This window comes from Podarcis vaucheri (assembly GCF_965113315.1).
Source record: "Podarcis vaucheri genome assembly, chromosome: 4".
NCBI classification, from domain to species: domain Eukaryota; kingdom Metazoa; phylum Chordata; class Lepidosauria; order Squamata; family Lacertidae; genus Podarcis; species Podarcis vaucheri.
The window spans coordinates 55579272-55595392 of NC_138762.1; the positions used below are offsets into that span (position 1 = coordinate 55579272).

The 16121-nt window shown below is 40.8% G+C and overlaps 1 protein-coding gene across 3 annotated transcripts in view; it reads right to left on the reverse strand.

Moving 5' to 3' along the window:
• RUNX1 (RUNX family transcription factor 1) overlaps positions 1-16121 on the reverse strand; it is a 175891-nt gene that overhangs the window by 52125 nt on the left and 107645 nt on the right. For all 3 annotated transcript variants that reach the window (XM_082220517.1, XM_082220515.1, XM_082220516.1), the window contains one exon: positions 3663-3767. In XM_082220517.1, the coding sequence (XP_082076643.1) occupies positions 3663-3767 (105 nt within the window). The remainder of the gene's footprint in view (positions 1-3662; positions 3768-16121) is intronic.

Genomic DNA, 16121 nt, shown 5'->3' on the forward strand with positions numbered 1-16121 from the left:
GTGTTTCACTGAGGAAAGAAAATAGGCTGCTAATGGATAACTATTACTGATTTCAAAATATTAGTAATCTCAGTGTCCCTTCAGTCTTTCTTACCCAAATATTTTAAAGCTCAAGTGCTTCCTAAAAACTACGCAGTTGGGTGTTGTTGTTTTTTGGGGGGAGTAATATTTATTTCATAAGACTATATACTTACTACATTTAATATCTTTTATATAAGAATTGGTAGGTAACTTTTTTGGTTCTGGTCTTTATCAATCTTCCATACTGCAGAACAATTTTGATAGTTGGGTGGGTGCAACCCACCTGTCCATCACATGACAAGATTTCATATCCTTGTGTGAAAATCCACTTGGGAGTCAAAGTACAAAGTGTGTTCATTGCTTTGTAAGAAGCCCCATGCTGCTTTTAAAAATATGAAATCTTATAAGTTGACATTCTTGGTAGCGCAAAGCTTGGTTTGCCAAGAAGACAGCTAGCACGATGGTCCCAGAAGGGATATAATTTTACTGTATTTCTTGGACCATCTCTCCTAATAAATCTATACCTGGTATAGAATGTATAAGAGCTCCTAGAATATATAGGTAGAAACGTGCCTATTCTCTCTCTCTCTCTCTCTCTCTCTCTCTCTCTCTCACACACACACACACACACACACACACACACACACACAGTTGTAGCAGCAGCAGCAGCAGTATTAACAGGATGGATCCATACTAAGTTAATCATGCTTTATTCCAATTCAAATCAATAGGGCAAGTTGTCATGATTTTAATGGAACTGAAGTGTGAATAACACTGTCTGGATCCAATCCAATAATTACAAGGTACTTGGAGGATGTAGAGCCACTCTTTGAGACCCCCCTGCTCATTTGGAGACCCTCATTTTTAGACCAGTTATTAATTTCACTCCTATGGCATTCCTGTATTTTTTAGGTAATGTCTTCAAGTGGTAGTACTAATGGGTTTATCACAGAAGAAGGGGTGTGCACATGAAAGCTATGAGGAAGTGTGGATTTCCAGGCAACAACAAGAAAAGCAGGTGTTGGTTTGTCAATGCTGTATAAGCACTGCTAGGCCTAATTCATCACTACCTGAACCTAGGATCCAATGTTATGGATAGTCTTCTGTAAGCAGGATAGCTATTGCTGAGGAAACTCTAAGAGGTGGTACAAGCATGCTGGTCAGACTGGAGCAGACCAGCTCTAGAAAAGAGAAGGGATGCTGCTACTCCTAACCCTCTTCCCTTCATCAAGGAGCTCACAACAGGTACCCAATGATGCACCGGATGTGCCTGTAGCACAACCTGTGCAGATGACGGGTCACCCATCCCTTGCCCAGTAATTATACTGTTGCTGCAACTTGAGTTTGATGGGGGTAGGTGGGAGGTGTCTCCACAAGGGCTTGCATATATGCTCCAGGACTGGAAAGGTGATAGGAAATTGTTTTTAAAGGTGGGGTAATATTACTGATTGGGGGACAGATATATAGCTCAGTATTTGTAAGCCATTCATAATCATTCCATCCGCTTTGTCTAAAGACCAGCTCGATCAGGTACCTCCTGAACTGTGCCAGTTGGTCATTATAAAAGCTGTTTAAGAATTAGTACCTAAGTTTTATTCCCCCCCTTCCTTTCCTGCCTCTTTTCGTGTGTGTGTGTGTGTGTGTGTGTGTGTGTTAAGATTGTAATCCTATGGATAGGGACTGTCTGGTTTTAATTGACTGTATGCAAGCAACTCTGGGAGGTTGTTTTGGGTGTGGAGCAGTGTGCAAATGCTCTAAAGAAATATAAAAATAATAAGTGACGTTGTAAGCATGAACCCATGACACTACTGCAGTCAAAAACACACACATAAGTATCTAGCAGGGTTGGGGCAGGGTACTGCATGTTTAAGGCAAATAAATATCATTGCATTTTGCTTGGAAAATACAATGTTGCACTATGAGACTTAATTTTAAAAACATCCTCTAGATTACATATACAGTTGCGTAGTCCAAATGCAGACAAACACTTAGATGGAAACTGCATGAAAAGAAAGAGGAAATCAGTCTGAAGCTAGCAAGATGAACTAGTAAAAACGAAACCAATGAAGAACATTATATATCAGGTCTTCACAGGTCTGTTAAAGTCGGTGCCAGTGCTCTTTCAATATTAGTGATTGCCACGATTTCACACAAAGGGTTGTTTTTTTAATGTACAGAATTGATTTGGAACTCAATCCTAACTTGTAATGCTCTCCCTCCCACGGGCGCTTGTTTCTATGCTCTTCCCGTTTTGACTTCTGCTACAGCCACACTGCCTCTGCCAAATGTGTGTGTGCGTGTGGCGGGGTGGGGAATAAGAAGAAACCACAAACCTCAGCATACAAGAGGATATTTCAATACAAATATGAGTATTCTACAGTAAAGTTAATTATTGCCTTGGGCAATGAGAAGGGAACGTATTGCATTAGTTCAGCAACAAGGTGGCTTTGGGGTGGGGAATTTCCCCTCCTGAACACACTGTGCTCATGTGAGTATTTTGAATTTATCCCTGGAGATACCATATATTGTTTGCTCATTCTTAATTGTTAAAAATGAAAAAATAATAATATGGCAGTCACTTGACTGAAGATCTGCGCCTCAGCGGAATAAATTCCAACTGCCTGCTTGAAGTGTTGCCTTCAAGAATTACTCTTTTCTTAAGCTGCAAACTGGCATGAGATACAATAAGCTGCACACAAGAGCAACTGGTTGCCGTTTTTCTGCCTCCCCCACCCCTTTCACCTCTGTTCCATCTGCCAGCTTTGAGGGGAATGGGGGGGGGAGTCTGAACAGGGCTATTTTGTTTCTAAAATTAAAATTCCAAAGTGAGTAAGAAATGCTGAAGAATATGCATGGTGTGTTTGAAATCCCACATCCTTTGTCAATTTCTGCATCTACTATCCCTGTTCGTTCTCTTCAAAAAGGCATTTCAACTGTCTCTTTCCAAATCAATAGCCATGCAAAACAGATCCCTAGGGGAGCCCCCCTCCCCCGCAGTGAAATTCTGGTCTAAAATAGTGTAACTTCCTAGCTAACTGATTTCCCCAAACCATATAGCTAGAGATCTAAAATGCAGCCAGTCAGATTTAACAGTGCAGTTTTTACACATGTTCGCTTGAAAATAAGACTCCATTGAGTTCCATCTCCCAAATAACTTCATCTAGCAGGGGCAGGGAACTTTTCCCAGTCTGAGGGGCACATTTCCTTTGGGGAATCTTCTGGAGGCTACATGCCAGTGAGGGAAGGCAGGGCCAGAGGAAAAAGTGGGCGGGGCAACTAATGAAAAATTTTGGCTGCACCTCCAGGAAACAAAAGGCATTTTCAGTATTAGAAGGCACATTCTAGCCAGGCAGAAACACTCAAGGGGAGTGTGAAGTAAGGCCAGTGAAAGGAATGGCCTGGGGAGAGGAACTCGGGCTGATTTAATCCCAAGAGCCTGAGATAAAGGCTTGAAGGACTGCAGTTGGCCCAAGGCCTCCGCCCAGGTACACAGGAGTACAGCCTTAGTAAATTTTATTGTAAGATCAGATTCAAAGTTTATTAAATAGAATGGTGTGTGTGTGTGTGTGTGTGTGTGTGTGTGTGCATCCATTCTATTTCTGTGTCTTTAGGTTAGGACTTCATGTTATCTGAATACTTACTTCTTGGTTCTCGAGGCCCATCCACTGTGATCTTGATGGCTCTGTGGTACGTGGCTACTTGTGGAGGATTTGTGAAGACTGTGATGGTCAAAGTGAAACTCTTCCCTGAAACAGAAAAGGACATTTACTTTTACACCTGATTCATATTAGTCACCCTTGAGCTTTAAAAACATTGAAAACTATTTGATGTATCGGTGAACATATTCAATTTAACTTAACTGACACGAAAGCTTGAAAGAACATTCAAATTAGCAGGTGGGGGTATGACTGATTGATTTTTTTAAAAAATAAATAAATAAAATACGGTAAATAATGTATTTCATTAAAAAGGTTCAGCAAGTTCAAAAATAAAATAAAATGCTATCAAACAGCAGATGCCTCAGTTTCTTACACCAAATATGTTTTGTGCTTTTTTGTGGTTTACTCCAGAAAGTCAGTTTCCTATGAATTGCAGTGTTGAAAGAAAATGTTCCATTAAAAAAAACACTAGGTAAAAAGTTTTATTTAAAATAATACAGGGTGGAATCCAATTGTTGCCCTTGTATTTATGGTAAGAAGGCCTTTTGATCCAGCAAATACCTCCATTAAGAAGAAAGCAGGGGAGGCAATGTTTGCCAACTTGCATTTCCCCACACTGTCTTCCACCCTGTTCCATGCAGGCAATTTTCTAGGATTTTGGGTCCTGCGGGATCAAAAGCTCTTCCATGACAACCAGGACAGCAGTGAGATTCCATCCACAGAAAACTGATCCGTGGTTACGATTTGTGGTTACAATATGGCAGAGCAAACCAAGGAAGACCCTATTTCATCTTTACAGAAGACTACCTTTTAACCACAAACTAAATAAACCACAAGACCACAAAGGCACACACCTATATGTGTCACTTGTTGCTTACTGATAATTCTGTTTGATGGACTTTTTTTGAAGTTTTTTTAATTCACTGCTTATATACTACTACATTGTTAGCTGGTGTGTAGATTTGATGACAGCTGGGACGTGGGTGGCGCTGTGGGTTAAACCACAGAGCCTAGGACTTGTCGATCAGAAGGTTGGCGGTTCGAATCCCTGCGACAGGGTGAGCTCCCGTTGCTCGGTCCCAGCTTCTGCCAACCTAGCAGTTCGAAAGCACGTCAAAGTGCAAGTAGATAAATAGGTACCGCTCTGGTGGGAAGGTAAATAGTGTTTCCGTGCGCTGCTCTGGTTCACCAGAAGTGGCTTAGTCATGCTGGCCACAGGACCCGGAAGCTGTACGCCGGCTCCCTCGGTCAATAAAGCGAGATGAGCGCCGCAACCCCAGAGTCAGCCACGACTGGACCTAATGGTCAGGGGTACCTTTACCTTTACCTTTACCTTTTTATTCACACATTGCCTATGAATGGAGTCCTAGCACAGTATGCACTGAATCCAGATATAGTCATGTGAAGAGTTGAACTCAATGGAGGTCTGTCACGCCTAACTCAAGTCTCAATCATTTCAGTGGGTCTACCCTATGAAGAAGTAGCAGTAGTAATAATAACTCCTTCAAGCCTAAAATTCAGATGGGAGTCTCTGGAGTCAATGGAAGGCTAGAAAGTGTCTAAGATCAACCTCTGCTCCATCAGTTGAGGAAGGGGGTGGTGAGGGAAGGAAAGTATCTCCACCACTGCTGTTGAAATAGTGGGAATAGTTTGCTCTTTGTTCATTTCAATTTTTAAGAGATAAAGACCTAATTTAAGACCAATTTACTAAAAACTTCCTTTGGCTTGATGCCTGGGGCAAACTGAATAAGGTTCTATGTTAGTATATTTAATCCTGTACCTGGCAAGTCTGGCAAGTCTATTCTCATTGTCTCACCGCATAAGTTACCATTTATGTAACATTTGTAAAGCCAAAGGCCCAGGCCACAGCAGCGTGCCCAGAATTTCCATCAAAATGATAAGTGCACACTGCACTGTGAACAAAAGTGCTTTATGAGATTTAGCTCATTTCTCCTTGTGGCAATAATGCGACATAGGTCTGCAATGTCATTTCCCTTTTACAAATGGTAGCAAGTAGTAGTCACCTTTGTGCTTATGAAAAACAATTCACTGTGGCAAATTGCAGCTGGGGGTGGGGCTGATGAGGGCTGCATTCCCCCAGGGCAAATTTGTCAAGGGGGCACATGCCAGCAATAGCTGAAATATTCTGGATTAACTAATTCTGGATAAAGACCATCCTGCTTTGGTCTTCAACATGGCTACCTCAGATTAGGATTCCCAGTCCCTATGCAGGTCTCCTGCATCTAGCAATCCCATATGGCTTGATAATCTCATCTCTCTCTCTCACACCAGAATAGCTACTGAAAGTAAGCAAGTGAAAGTAATTTATTGGAGCAGGAGCCTACCAATTTGTTATTGGACACCTTGTGAAGGGAGGGAGGGTTATTTTCCTCAAATCATAGAAGTGGGGCATATGCATTTATTTATTTATTTAAAAAAATAATTAAATAAAATGCCACCTGTTCCGGGAGTGGGGAACTGAACACTTTTCAAAGCCATGAGAAATATGGAAGGAACAAATAGAACGGAAGGAAGTTTGAGGGGCTGGAAGAGTGAAGCAGCTTCAGGAGGCATCAGGGGAGGCAGAGTGCGGCCTCTGGGCCAACAGGCTACCCACCTGTGAATTACAGTGTGTACATTTATTTCATATCTTTATAGACTGCTTATTACCAAAACATATAAGTGGTATACAAATGCTAGATAGATAGATAGATAGAGTGTGTGCACATGAGCTTTGGTAACAGGCTTAGCCATTTTCTCAACAAGGTTTCTTCAGCTGCCCACACATCATACATTTAACTACATGGATTCCCCTGAAAAATTCTGTGACATATACTTTACCCTCACGGAGCTACAATTCCAAGCACCCTCTTAACCATATTCCCAGGAATTGAGTGCTTTAAAATAGAGATTATGCCAAACTGGCACCCTTGCACAAAATACTGTGCAAAACAGAAAAGGGACAGGGGAGCATTAGACCTCACACAGAGCTGTGAGGTGAATGAACATTAATGTAAACAAGCAGAATAGCTTCCTGGAGTGAGGCATTTGCAACATTTCTGTTACAAAATGTAGCCAGATGTCTGTTCCCCTTCTGAGAGCCAGATTAGATGTGATGTTTGTCCTGATATGCTTGATTTTTAAATCAAAGAAGCAGCTTTAACTTTTTGGACCCATTACAGTTGTGATCAGAATTGCCTCTCTGTGGCTGCAATTTTCAAAATCTCCCAATGGCACCAATCAAAGCTTTCCTCCTATTGTGAATTTAAGGATGGAGGATTCAGATCTACCACATACACTGGCTATTAACCCCCCCCCCAGAGATGCCACAGATTTTTTATTTCCTGAAATTCAGATATGCTGCATGATGATATTATTTGTCAAATGTTTATTAATTTCACTAATCCACGTTTAAGGCATGTGCAGCAGTCCTAATCCATGGATGTTTACTCAGAAGGAAGTGCCACCATTCAGTGTAGCTTATCCCCAAGTAAGCAAGCATGCAGGTAGAAATCAGTTGTATGTTTTAATGATCACTCAGGAATCTTTCCTGCTTCTAGCAGTGCACATTGCCACTTTTATATGTCTACCAATTTAAATGTTGCAACATCATCTCCAGCTGGTGCAGGAAAGACATTCTCTCACTTGACCACATCAGATGCTAGCCTACACTGTCCTGTGTCTAGACTATGATGCAACCTCATCGTGACATTGTTGGTGGCAGTTAGAGTATGTAAACTCCCTGTGCTGGAACCTGTTTCATCTGCAATGTGGAATCATGCTGGAAAGTGTCTCCTTGACTTATTCGCTGGATGTTGCCATTACTTGAGTCTGAGATGAGTCTGAGATGAGTGAAGACCTCCGGGCCTCCAGGTTAATTTCTGGAGCAAGGAGGAACGACTCTTTGCAAACTCTCTTGGTTACCACTGAACAGAGTCCAATCCATTCACCCTCTTCCTGAAATCTGCATTCTGAGCACTGGCAGTCTGGAATGCAGGTGGGACAAATCCTTGAGCTACATAAAAGCATAGAATCATCCAATTGTAGAGTTGGAAGGAATCCCATCCAAATATTTTTGTTTTGTTTTAAAAATTATTTACTTAGATGTGTGTTGAGTCCCACAAATGTCTCAAAGCAACTAATTGCAATAATGCAAAAAGAAGAATGATACATTTTTAAAAAATCAATTTTGGAAGCAATGCATTAAAAATCGTTTCTTATTCCTTCTTTGATTTTCGATATGTAATGAAATATAGAAAACTTAATAAAAATTATATTTTAAAAAAATCATGTATTATTCCATTTATATTCTACCTTTTCTCCCATGAGCTAAAGGGGGTGTACATTGTTTTCCACCTCCCCATGTTATCCTCACAACAACCCTGCAAAACAGGCTACAGGGAGAAGCTGTGACTGGTCCAGTGAACTCCCTACAGCTGAGTGGGGAATGCTACCCTGACCTCCCTGGACCCAGGTCCGAGTCCCATATGCCAGCCTACTACACCACGCAAAAACTCGCTATACCATTCACACACAAAAATAAAACACATTTTCATTCAACCACAAGATGAACCAGGACCCAAATACCCGGGAGAATAAAAATACCAGTGATGGTGCCATTGATTAAAGAACCATTAGAAGGGAGCAAGAACTGCTCATCAACAGTGCCAGGACAGCAGGCTAAGCAGGCACAGAGCTCACCTAGTAATTATTTCAATATTCATAGATAAAGATAAAAAATAGTGCACACAAATTTTATGCAAACCTGTGTCCTCCGTGGTCTTCTTTTTGGGTGGGGTGGGGGAATGCATTTTCTCTCTTTATGTAATGAGCAAGCAGCAACTTTGCACCTCCCTCCTCCACTCTCTTCTCTGATGCCACCTATAATGAATGACATGGAGCAGGGGCTTCTACTCCCTGCCTCCATTTCATTGGTTTGTGATGGTGGGAAGTAGGAAACTCAGTTTATGGTGATGGTGTCACACCATGCTTTTGTATTAACAGATGTTGCCAGCCAGGAACAAGAGAGAGGAGGAAGATAATCAGGGTTGGTGTTTTGAGTATCCTCGGTAATATCTCATTCTGGCCCAAGTTTTCCCCATTACATTAAGGAAAGATAAGAGATATCTGGAAGCAGAACAGGAGAGAGAGAAAATTCCTTTAACTTGGTGTTTCAGCTTTCACTGTGACTGCCAACTTATTAATGATACGAAAGAACAGCTACTTGGAAAAAGAATGGGGAAGTGTACTACAATATAACATTGCATCCTTTGGTAAACTGTAGCGAGGAACACCCACAAGGTTGCAGAATTTATAGACCAGCAGGGAGAGAGAAAAGAAAAACAGGCAATCCACTTCCCTTCATATTCGTTTTCATATCCTCGTTTTCATATCCTCGTTTTCTCCGACCCCCTTGCAATACAAGTCTTTAGATACACTTTTCAGACTTTGAATCCAGTGTTCAAATAGTACGTTGCTGGTTTTTACCAACACCAAAACACTCAGCCTTAATGCACACAGGGCCAAACCCTTGTCCTCTTTAGTCAGGCCTTTATGAAGGCTCCATTGTCTGGTAAAATTATGAATGATCTGTGCCTCATCTGACTCAGTCTCTGCAATCATCATTAGTTAGTCTGCAACTTTGCTGCAGGCTCCCATCCTTCCATGTACTTTTTGTTCCCTGCAGCATTACATATTTGCAGTCTGTACTTCCACATTTCTCTAGCCATACACCCACCAGCTCTCCAGCTATGAAGTAAAAGTCTTTGCTGATTGTGTAATTCCTCTGTTTTGCATGCTCGGTTTTATAGTTTCATAAGACATCTGTCTTATCTATATTAATCCTCTGTATTGGAAAATGATTTTTTTTTTTAAAAAAAAGCAAGACTTGATAATTTAGGTAGACTGTTGCTTCAAGAATGAAATGTCTAGACTAGAGATGGGAAACCTCTGACCCTTCAAGTTTTCCCTGGCTCTAACTCCCATCAAGCCCTAGCCAACTTGGCCAATGGCCAGGGATGATGGGAATTGTAGTCCAGCAACATATGGAGGGCCACAGGTTCTCCACCTCTGCTCTACGTAGTTGAAGCAATTAGAGTATCACTACAAAACAGTCCCCAAAATTTAATTTTGAATGTTTTTTTAAAAGAAATTGGAAGAAGCAATGGCAAGACTAATTCTTGCTTATGTGAGTAATTTTGTTGGAAAGAAGAAAACCCTTCCATGTGCCTGAAAATGTATCATATCTACAATATTAAAGTTTATGTGTTTCTTTCATATTGTGGTTATCACAATAGCCCTTACCTCATTTAGTATGACCTATTTAAACCATCGTTAGGTAATAATCTGAGGAAGTATGCAATTATCGATGCTAAAAATCGATGACAGTTTTGTCTACTTTGCAGTTATTCTGTGACCAGTGTGTAATGTGCACTCAGTCTATAGACCCAGGATATGACTTTTTGATGATTAAAGTGAATGTTTTAAATTAAAAAACACACATTTTTCATTTGGTTACTTTCTCATTAGTGTGTGTTTCGGGTACAGTTTCGTTTCTGTACCAGGGTTGTTTCACTTCTCAGAATCACCATACCAGCTGGGTGATACTATCCTCCTTGATCACTGCTCCAAAAGACCCCAAAGCTGCGCTCTCTCTCTCTCTCTCTCTCGCCAGTCATTCACAGAATGCAGGCAGCAGCAACTTCTATAGGGAAGCTTCCCTGATCATTTAAGGAACTTGGTATGTCATGAACTTTTAAAATACTGCTCTGTCAACATATATGTAGTTCTTTATTTCATGCTATTCATGCATAAAAAACAAATAGGTGGCACAGTAAAAACACAGTTTGGTATATCCTGTGGGTGGCGAGCATGCTGGTGTACTAAACTGTGACAACAGAAGATGTAAGAGCTGCGTGCACTGTCAATTTAAAGTGACTTTCAAGATCAACACCTTCCCATTCTTTTACTGAAGTCTTATTCATCTGACCATAAAGGTAAAGGGACCCCTGACCATTAGGTCCAGTCGTGACTGACTCTGGGGTTGCGGTGCTCATCTCCCTTATTGGCTTAGGGAGCCGGCGTACAGCTTCCGGGTCATGTGGCCAGCATGACTAAGCTGCTTCTGGCGAACCAGAGCAGCACACGGAAACGCCGTTTACCTTCCTGACGGAACAATACCTATTTATCTACTTGCACTTTGACGTGCTTTCGAACTGCTAGGTTGGCAGGAGCTGGGACCGAGCAATGGGAGCTCACCCTGTTGCGGGGATTTGAACCACCGACCTTCTGATCAGCAAGTCCTAGGCTCTGTGGTTTAACCCATAGCGCCACCCGCGTCCCTTTTCATCTGACCATACTTCCTCACAATTATTGTTAATGCCACTCATCCCCCGAGACTCAAATCCTGAAAATACTGGGGGGCAAAGTCTGGGAACTAGAGTAGTGCCTGGCAGAGAGGGACCTGGTAGAACAGGTGTTTTAGGAAGGGGAACAGAAGCCGGAAACTGGCTTGGGAAGATCTTGACAATGCCTGGGTACCTCCTGAAGGCGCTTTATGGAAAAGGGGTGGCTGAACAGAGCAAAAGTCAAACAGGGGCAGGACAGTGGCAAGGGGAAGCTTATCTACTTGATACTCTCACCCAGCATGGAGATGTACTTATTCCCCTGAAGGCTAAAAGCCTGAAACTTCAGGCCAAAACCTAGGGCAATCTCAACTCCTGCTTTCAAGAGTAGGACAGGTCCTCCAAAGTAGGAAGGTGACTCTTCCTAGATTTGCATGCTAGAAACGCGTCAGGAAGCACAGTGCAAATGAGACTCTGCTTCTTGGTTGCAACTGAAAGGACTATGTGGGGTTTTCCACGTCATGATAAACCGCAGCCCTCTTTTATTTGTAGGATTTCTGCTTTCCACAGAGAAGAATATTATGAGCATGTCTCCATTTCTTCCTAACTCTGGCCCTTAGAGAAAAAGAAGCCTTCCGTCATTGAATGTCTTCTCAGCTTTCCTTACATGAGAGGAAGCTCAATGTAGCTGTGGGGTTTTTTTAAGAGATTCTGTTTGTTCTCTTGTACATCCACAATTAATATGACCAAGGTCTGTAGTCCAGAATCATGGTGGAGAGGTGGAAATCATAAAGGCTGCATTGAAGCATTAACTATCACTCTAGTAGATGGCACCACTGCTTACAATGCAATACTACACATGATAAGATATAAGGCTACTTTTACCTAACTTTAGATATCTAGGGTTGATGAAAGGCACAAACGATAATAAATAAATAAATAAATGGACCTTTCACCTGCAGAGACCCCTGTGTGGGGTGCAAAGGCATGTCTATGGCAAATATGAGAGAGGGTTAAGAAGGATGGCGAAAACCAGAAGAGAGGGGGGGAAAGACTGCCAACTTTAATAAACAACATCCCATATAAAACAATTATTTTAGGAATAGCGTCTTTGGCTAAAAGCCTCATGCTTTTAAGGATTAGTTGATGCTTTTAAATAAAACCAGCTCTTAATGGAGAAGCAGAGCAGCCTCTGACTACAAGCGGAGCTGCTTCTATAAGACAGTGATAATAAAATTCTTATAAGCATGGGTGGAGACACTAATTACAGCACAGGAGGAATGTAATGCTGTTGGGTGCCCTACTACACCTCAAGAGCACAATAGCCATGCAAAAGGATTATGCAGCTTTATTGTTACTGTGTAATGCCTACTGTGAAAATATTATTGAAGGGTGGAAGGCATGAGAATGATTCAGACATATTTGCATGATATTAATGTCTGACAAGAAGATGGAAAGATTAACTTACAGAGGAGTTACTATTTCCATGCAGAGAGTGCTAGTACCAGTTTAACTTCCTTATTTCCAGCCGGACACTGGATTTCGCATCAAGAGGCCTGTTCGCTCCTCCAGAACTTAAAGTGATCTTCAAGTCTCCAGCCATTTATACTGTGTTTATCCTTTCAGACGAGAACTAGCTCAACAGTTAATAGCTTTCATGCAAAATATATTCTCCAGAAAGTGAACTTTGAATACCTGTTTTCTTTGTTTTGAAGCATCTATGAAGAAGAAGATACTCTGAGAAGGTGTATCTTTTCTAACTGCAAAAGGTCCATTTTTAAAAAGTGGATTTGTTGTGCTAGGGTGATGGTAACAGAGGTGGATTTAGGAGAATGTGACTGGTCTGGCTGCACTGGGCACAGAGCCTGGGGGGCACAATTGTTATTTAGAATGGAGTGTGAGAGGCTGGGGGCGCTGAATTTTAGTGTTGCACCCTGCTGAAATTTGAGACCCCAAAGTTTGCCACTGATGGTGATAAATCTCCTTTAATTGTACAAGTCTAAATGTGTGCTTTGCAGGCTCTTTCTACCTCTGGACCTTTGGAATCTTGTGGCCTGCTCTGACTGTGGATTCCATGGCCAGCTACTGAGACTGGCTTTCAACTCTGTCACACAACAAGGTTAGAGGCACTTATAACTATGGGTTTCATAGTCACAGAGCAAACGATGAAGACAATACATAAAAACCCAAAGAAAAATATAGCTTTGTTTCACATTAAAAGTCTGAAATAACTCTCCTGCTTGAACATAACATTCTCAGACACAATTTTATTTTCCTTAAAATGAGCAAAATGTTAATGATACCTTGCTATATATATTTTTTAAAGTACTTCATCAGCAGATAGTTGCTGTTGCTGAATTACATGGTTCTCCTTCTTTTCCTTAAAACAAAAACTGTTCAACTGATTGCAAATGAACCCAGGTCTTTGCAAAGAAGTACAAGATGCTTAACTAAAAGGTTGCATGTTATCCTACCCTATCAAAATACTAATTCTTCTTTTTAAAAAATCATAATGGCCCTATTTTTAACTGCAGGTCAGCATTTGTTTTTCCCAGGCAGATTGGTGCTAAAAGATGACTTTACCAAAATGTGGATCAAAACTCAAATCAAAAGGAGCTGGCAGCCAGCATTGCTCAAGCTGAATATGTCAGCTACTGAGTCAGTGAGGTAACCTGGGCTGCCATAAACAGAGCCTGCTAAGCTGAGCTACGCTTCTGTGATAACGTAAAATACAAAAACAGCTGCAAGATAGCGCACCGACTCATCCTCATAAGCCTCAGTGAAAACAAAATGTGCAAGCACCGCTCAGCACAACCAAAAACAAGGAGATTTATTGTTATTAGAATTAGGGCAGTGGCTCAACATTTGGCGCAATATTTGTTTACCACTCTCATATGCCCAGAGACAGGAAGCTCCAAAGAAGAAAAAATAACTTTCCCAAAACCATTTCATGATTAAGATTCGCACAGTTGCAGCCAGCAGTTCTGAAGACTAAGGTCACAAAATGTGCCTTATTAAGAGAATTCATGTGGTAGGAATACTGAAATAAATCTTGACTTGTAGCTATAACCCTTGTATTTACATTTTAGAGGAAAATGGTTGTACGCACCCACAATAGCTCTGACATACTAGACTGTCAAAGGAAAAAATAATTATATAGATGCTGACACTTGAACGCTGTACAGCCTTTTAAATAATATCATACAATCACATACACAAAAAATAAAAAATACCTGTTTAATGAGGTTCAAATGTATTCAAAATAAGGAGTTACGGTAAGAGACACTGCTTATATTATTGCATTTGAGACATACACAGATCATTTTTGTAAAATGCCATAAAGAAATCTAATCGTCTCCTATTATTTTTCTCCTTGCTGATGCTTTTTAGTTGAAGGTTCATCTTTGTGGATCAGATTTAAATAACAGAATGCTTGTGAGCTGGCAAGAGGCACACAAACCACATCATGTTTTCAATTCAAATATTCTAATTGGAATGTATCATATAGCCCCATAGACAATCGGCAATTCATACCAAAAAATGTTGGCATAACATTCAAGTTGTCTTTTTATGCCAGCTATGTTTGCACTGTTTTATAAATATATCTTTCCCCACAGTCTAAGAATCTACAAGAGTTAGCACAGAGAAACAGACCATCCTCTAGTCTGACTGTGCCATTAATTGTTTTTTAATCTGGTCATTCTCCAAAGCTGCAATCCTCTACTACCCACATACGTGGCAGCAAGTGCCATTGAGCCCAGTGGATTTACGTCCCAATAGACACATACAGTAGTATGGTGTCACAGTAGGCGGCTGAACTGAACAAAGGGTGGCAAGTCAGAAGAAGCGGCAACAAAAGTAATTTTGAGCTCTTTTTTGTTTCATAAATCTTATGCAGTTACTAAAGGGAAAGGAACTGTGCCAGAAAGCAGATGGTTAGTCTCATTGTTTTTAGATGTTCAGTGTCTCTTGGTGTTGGCTGCTTGTCTGCCAGTGTTTTGCCTCCCATTTTACCCTTTAAAGGCACTGACAAATCTGACCAGCTCTTCTCTTACTTTGCAGCAAAAAGTTGTTGCCGATACACCTAGACAAGTTTTATCATACTTTCCTGTTTCTAGATTTGCAAATGAAAACGATTTGAGAATCAAAGTAATACTGTGATGAGCTGGTTACTTGAGGCATCCCTAAAGGAATTCCTACCACAAATTAGCAGACAATCTGAATGCAACACTACAGAGTTAATTCAAGTTGCCCATTGCCATCCTGGTCCGAACTGCTTAGTATTTAAGACCACCTTAGATACTCTAATCCCCTAAAGTTCATGCCATGATAAAAACTGGTTAGCAACTCAGGATGTTTTGTTCATTTTGCTGCAGGAGACTAACATAGCTAGTCTCCGGAAATAGATAAGGGAAAGTTCAGGTGCAATTGCTTCCCTTCAGTGACAATAAAATTACAGCATTGTGTTTTCCTTTGTTTTTTGTTTTGAATGCCTTCCCTTTTGAAATATGTCAGGCTCCTACTATTGCAGACTTTTGGCTACTGCTGAAAACCTTCTCCTTCACTCGGGCTTCTCTAGCTTAGCACTGTTGTTAATTTGTCCACAACCAGAATTTTGACTATGTCTGAAATCTGTTTTGTTGTGCTTTTATGGCTTTTCTATTGTTTGTATTATTTATTTATTATATTTAGAAATCAGTCATCCTTCAAAGGATCTCAGAGCAATATATATATAAGCGCGGTAAAAGACAACAACAGTAAAACGATATATTAACTAATTTAAAAAAGCACTGATTCACATACAGCTGCTAGTAAATCCCCCATTATAAAACTGTAGAAGTCTGGATAAATAAAAATGTTTTCAACTGACATATGAAGACCAACAATGAGGGTGGATAAATGTACTTCTAGGGAGATCATTCCAGATTTCAAGGTCTCACTATGGAGAAGGTCTTTTTCTATAGGTCTTCCCGCTCTGCTGAATCCTGAAAGGGTTGCGTTGTTTTTATCCTCTTCCCCCAGCTTCGGTATTTTGATGTTTAGTGGTACAAAAGTTTTGCAAAATGAATAAATCAACATTTGAGGAACTCCCTCCCTT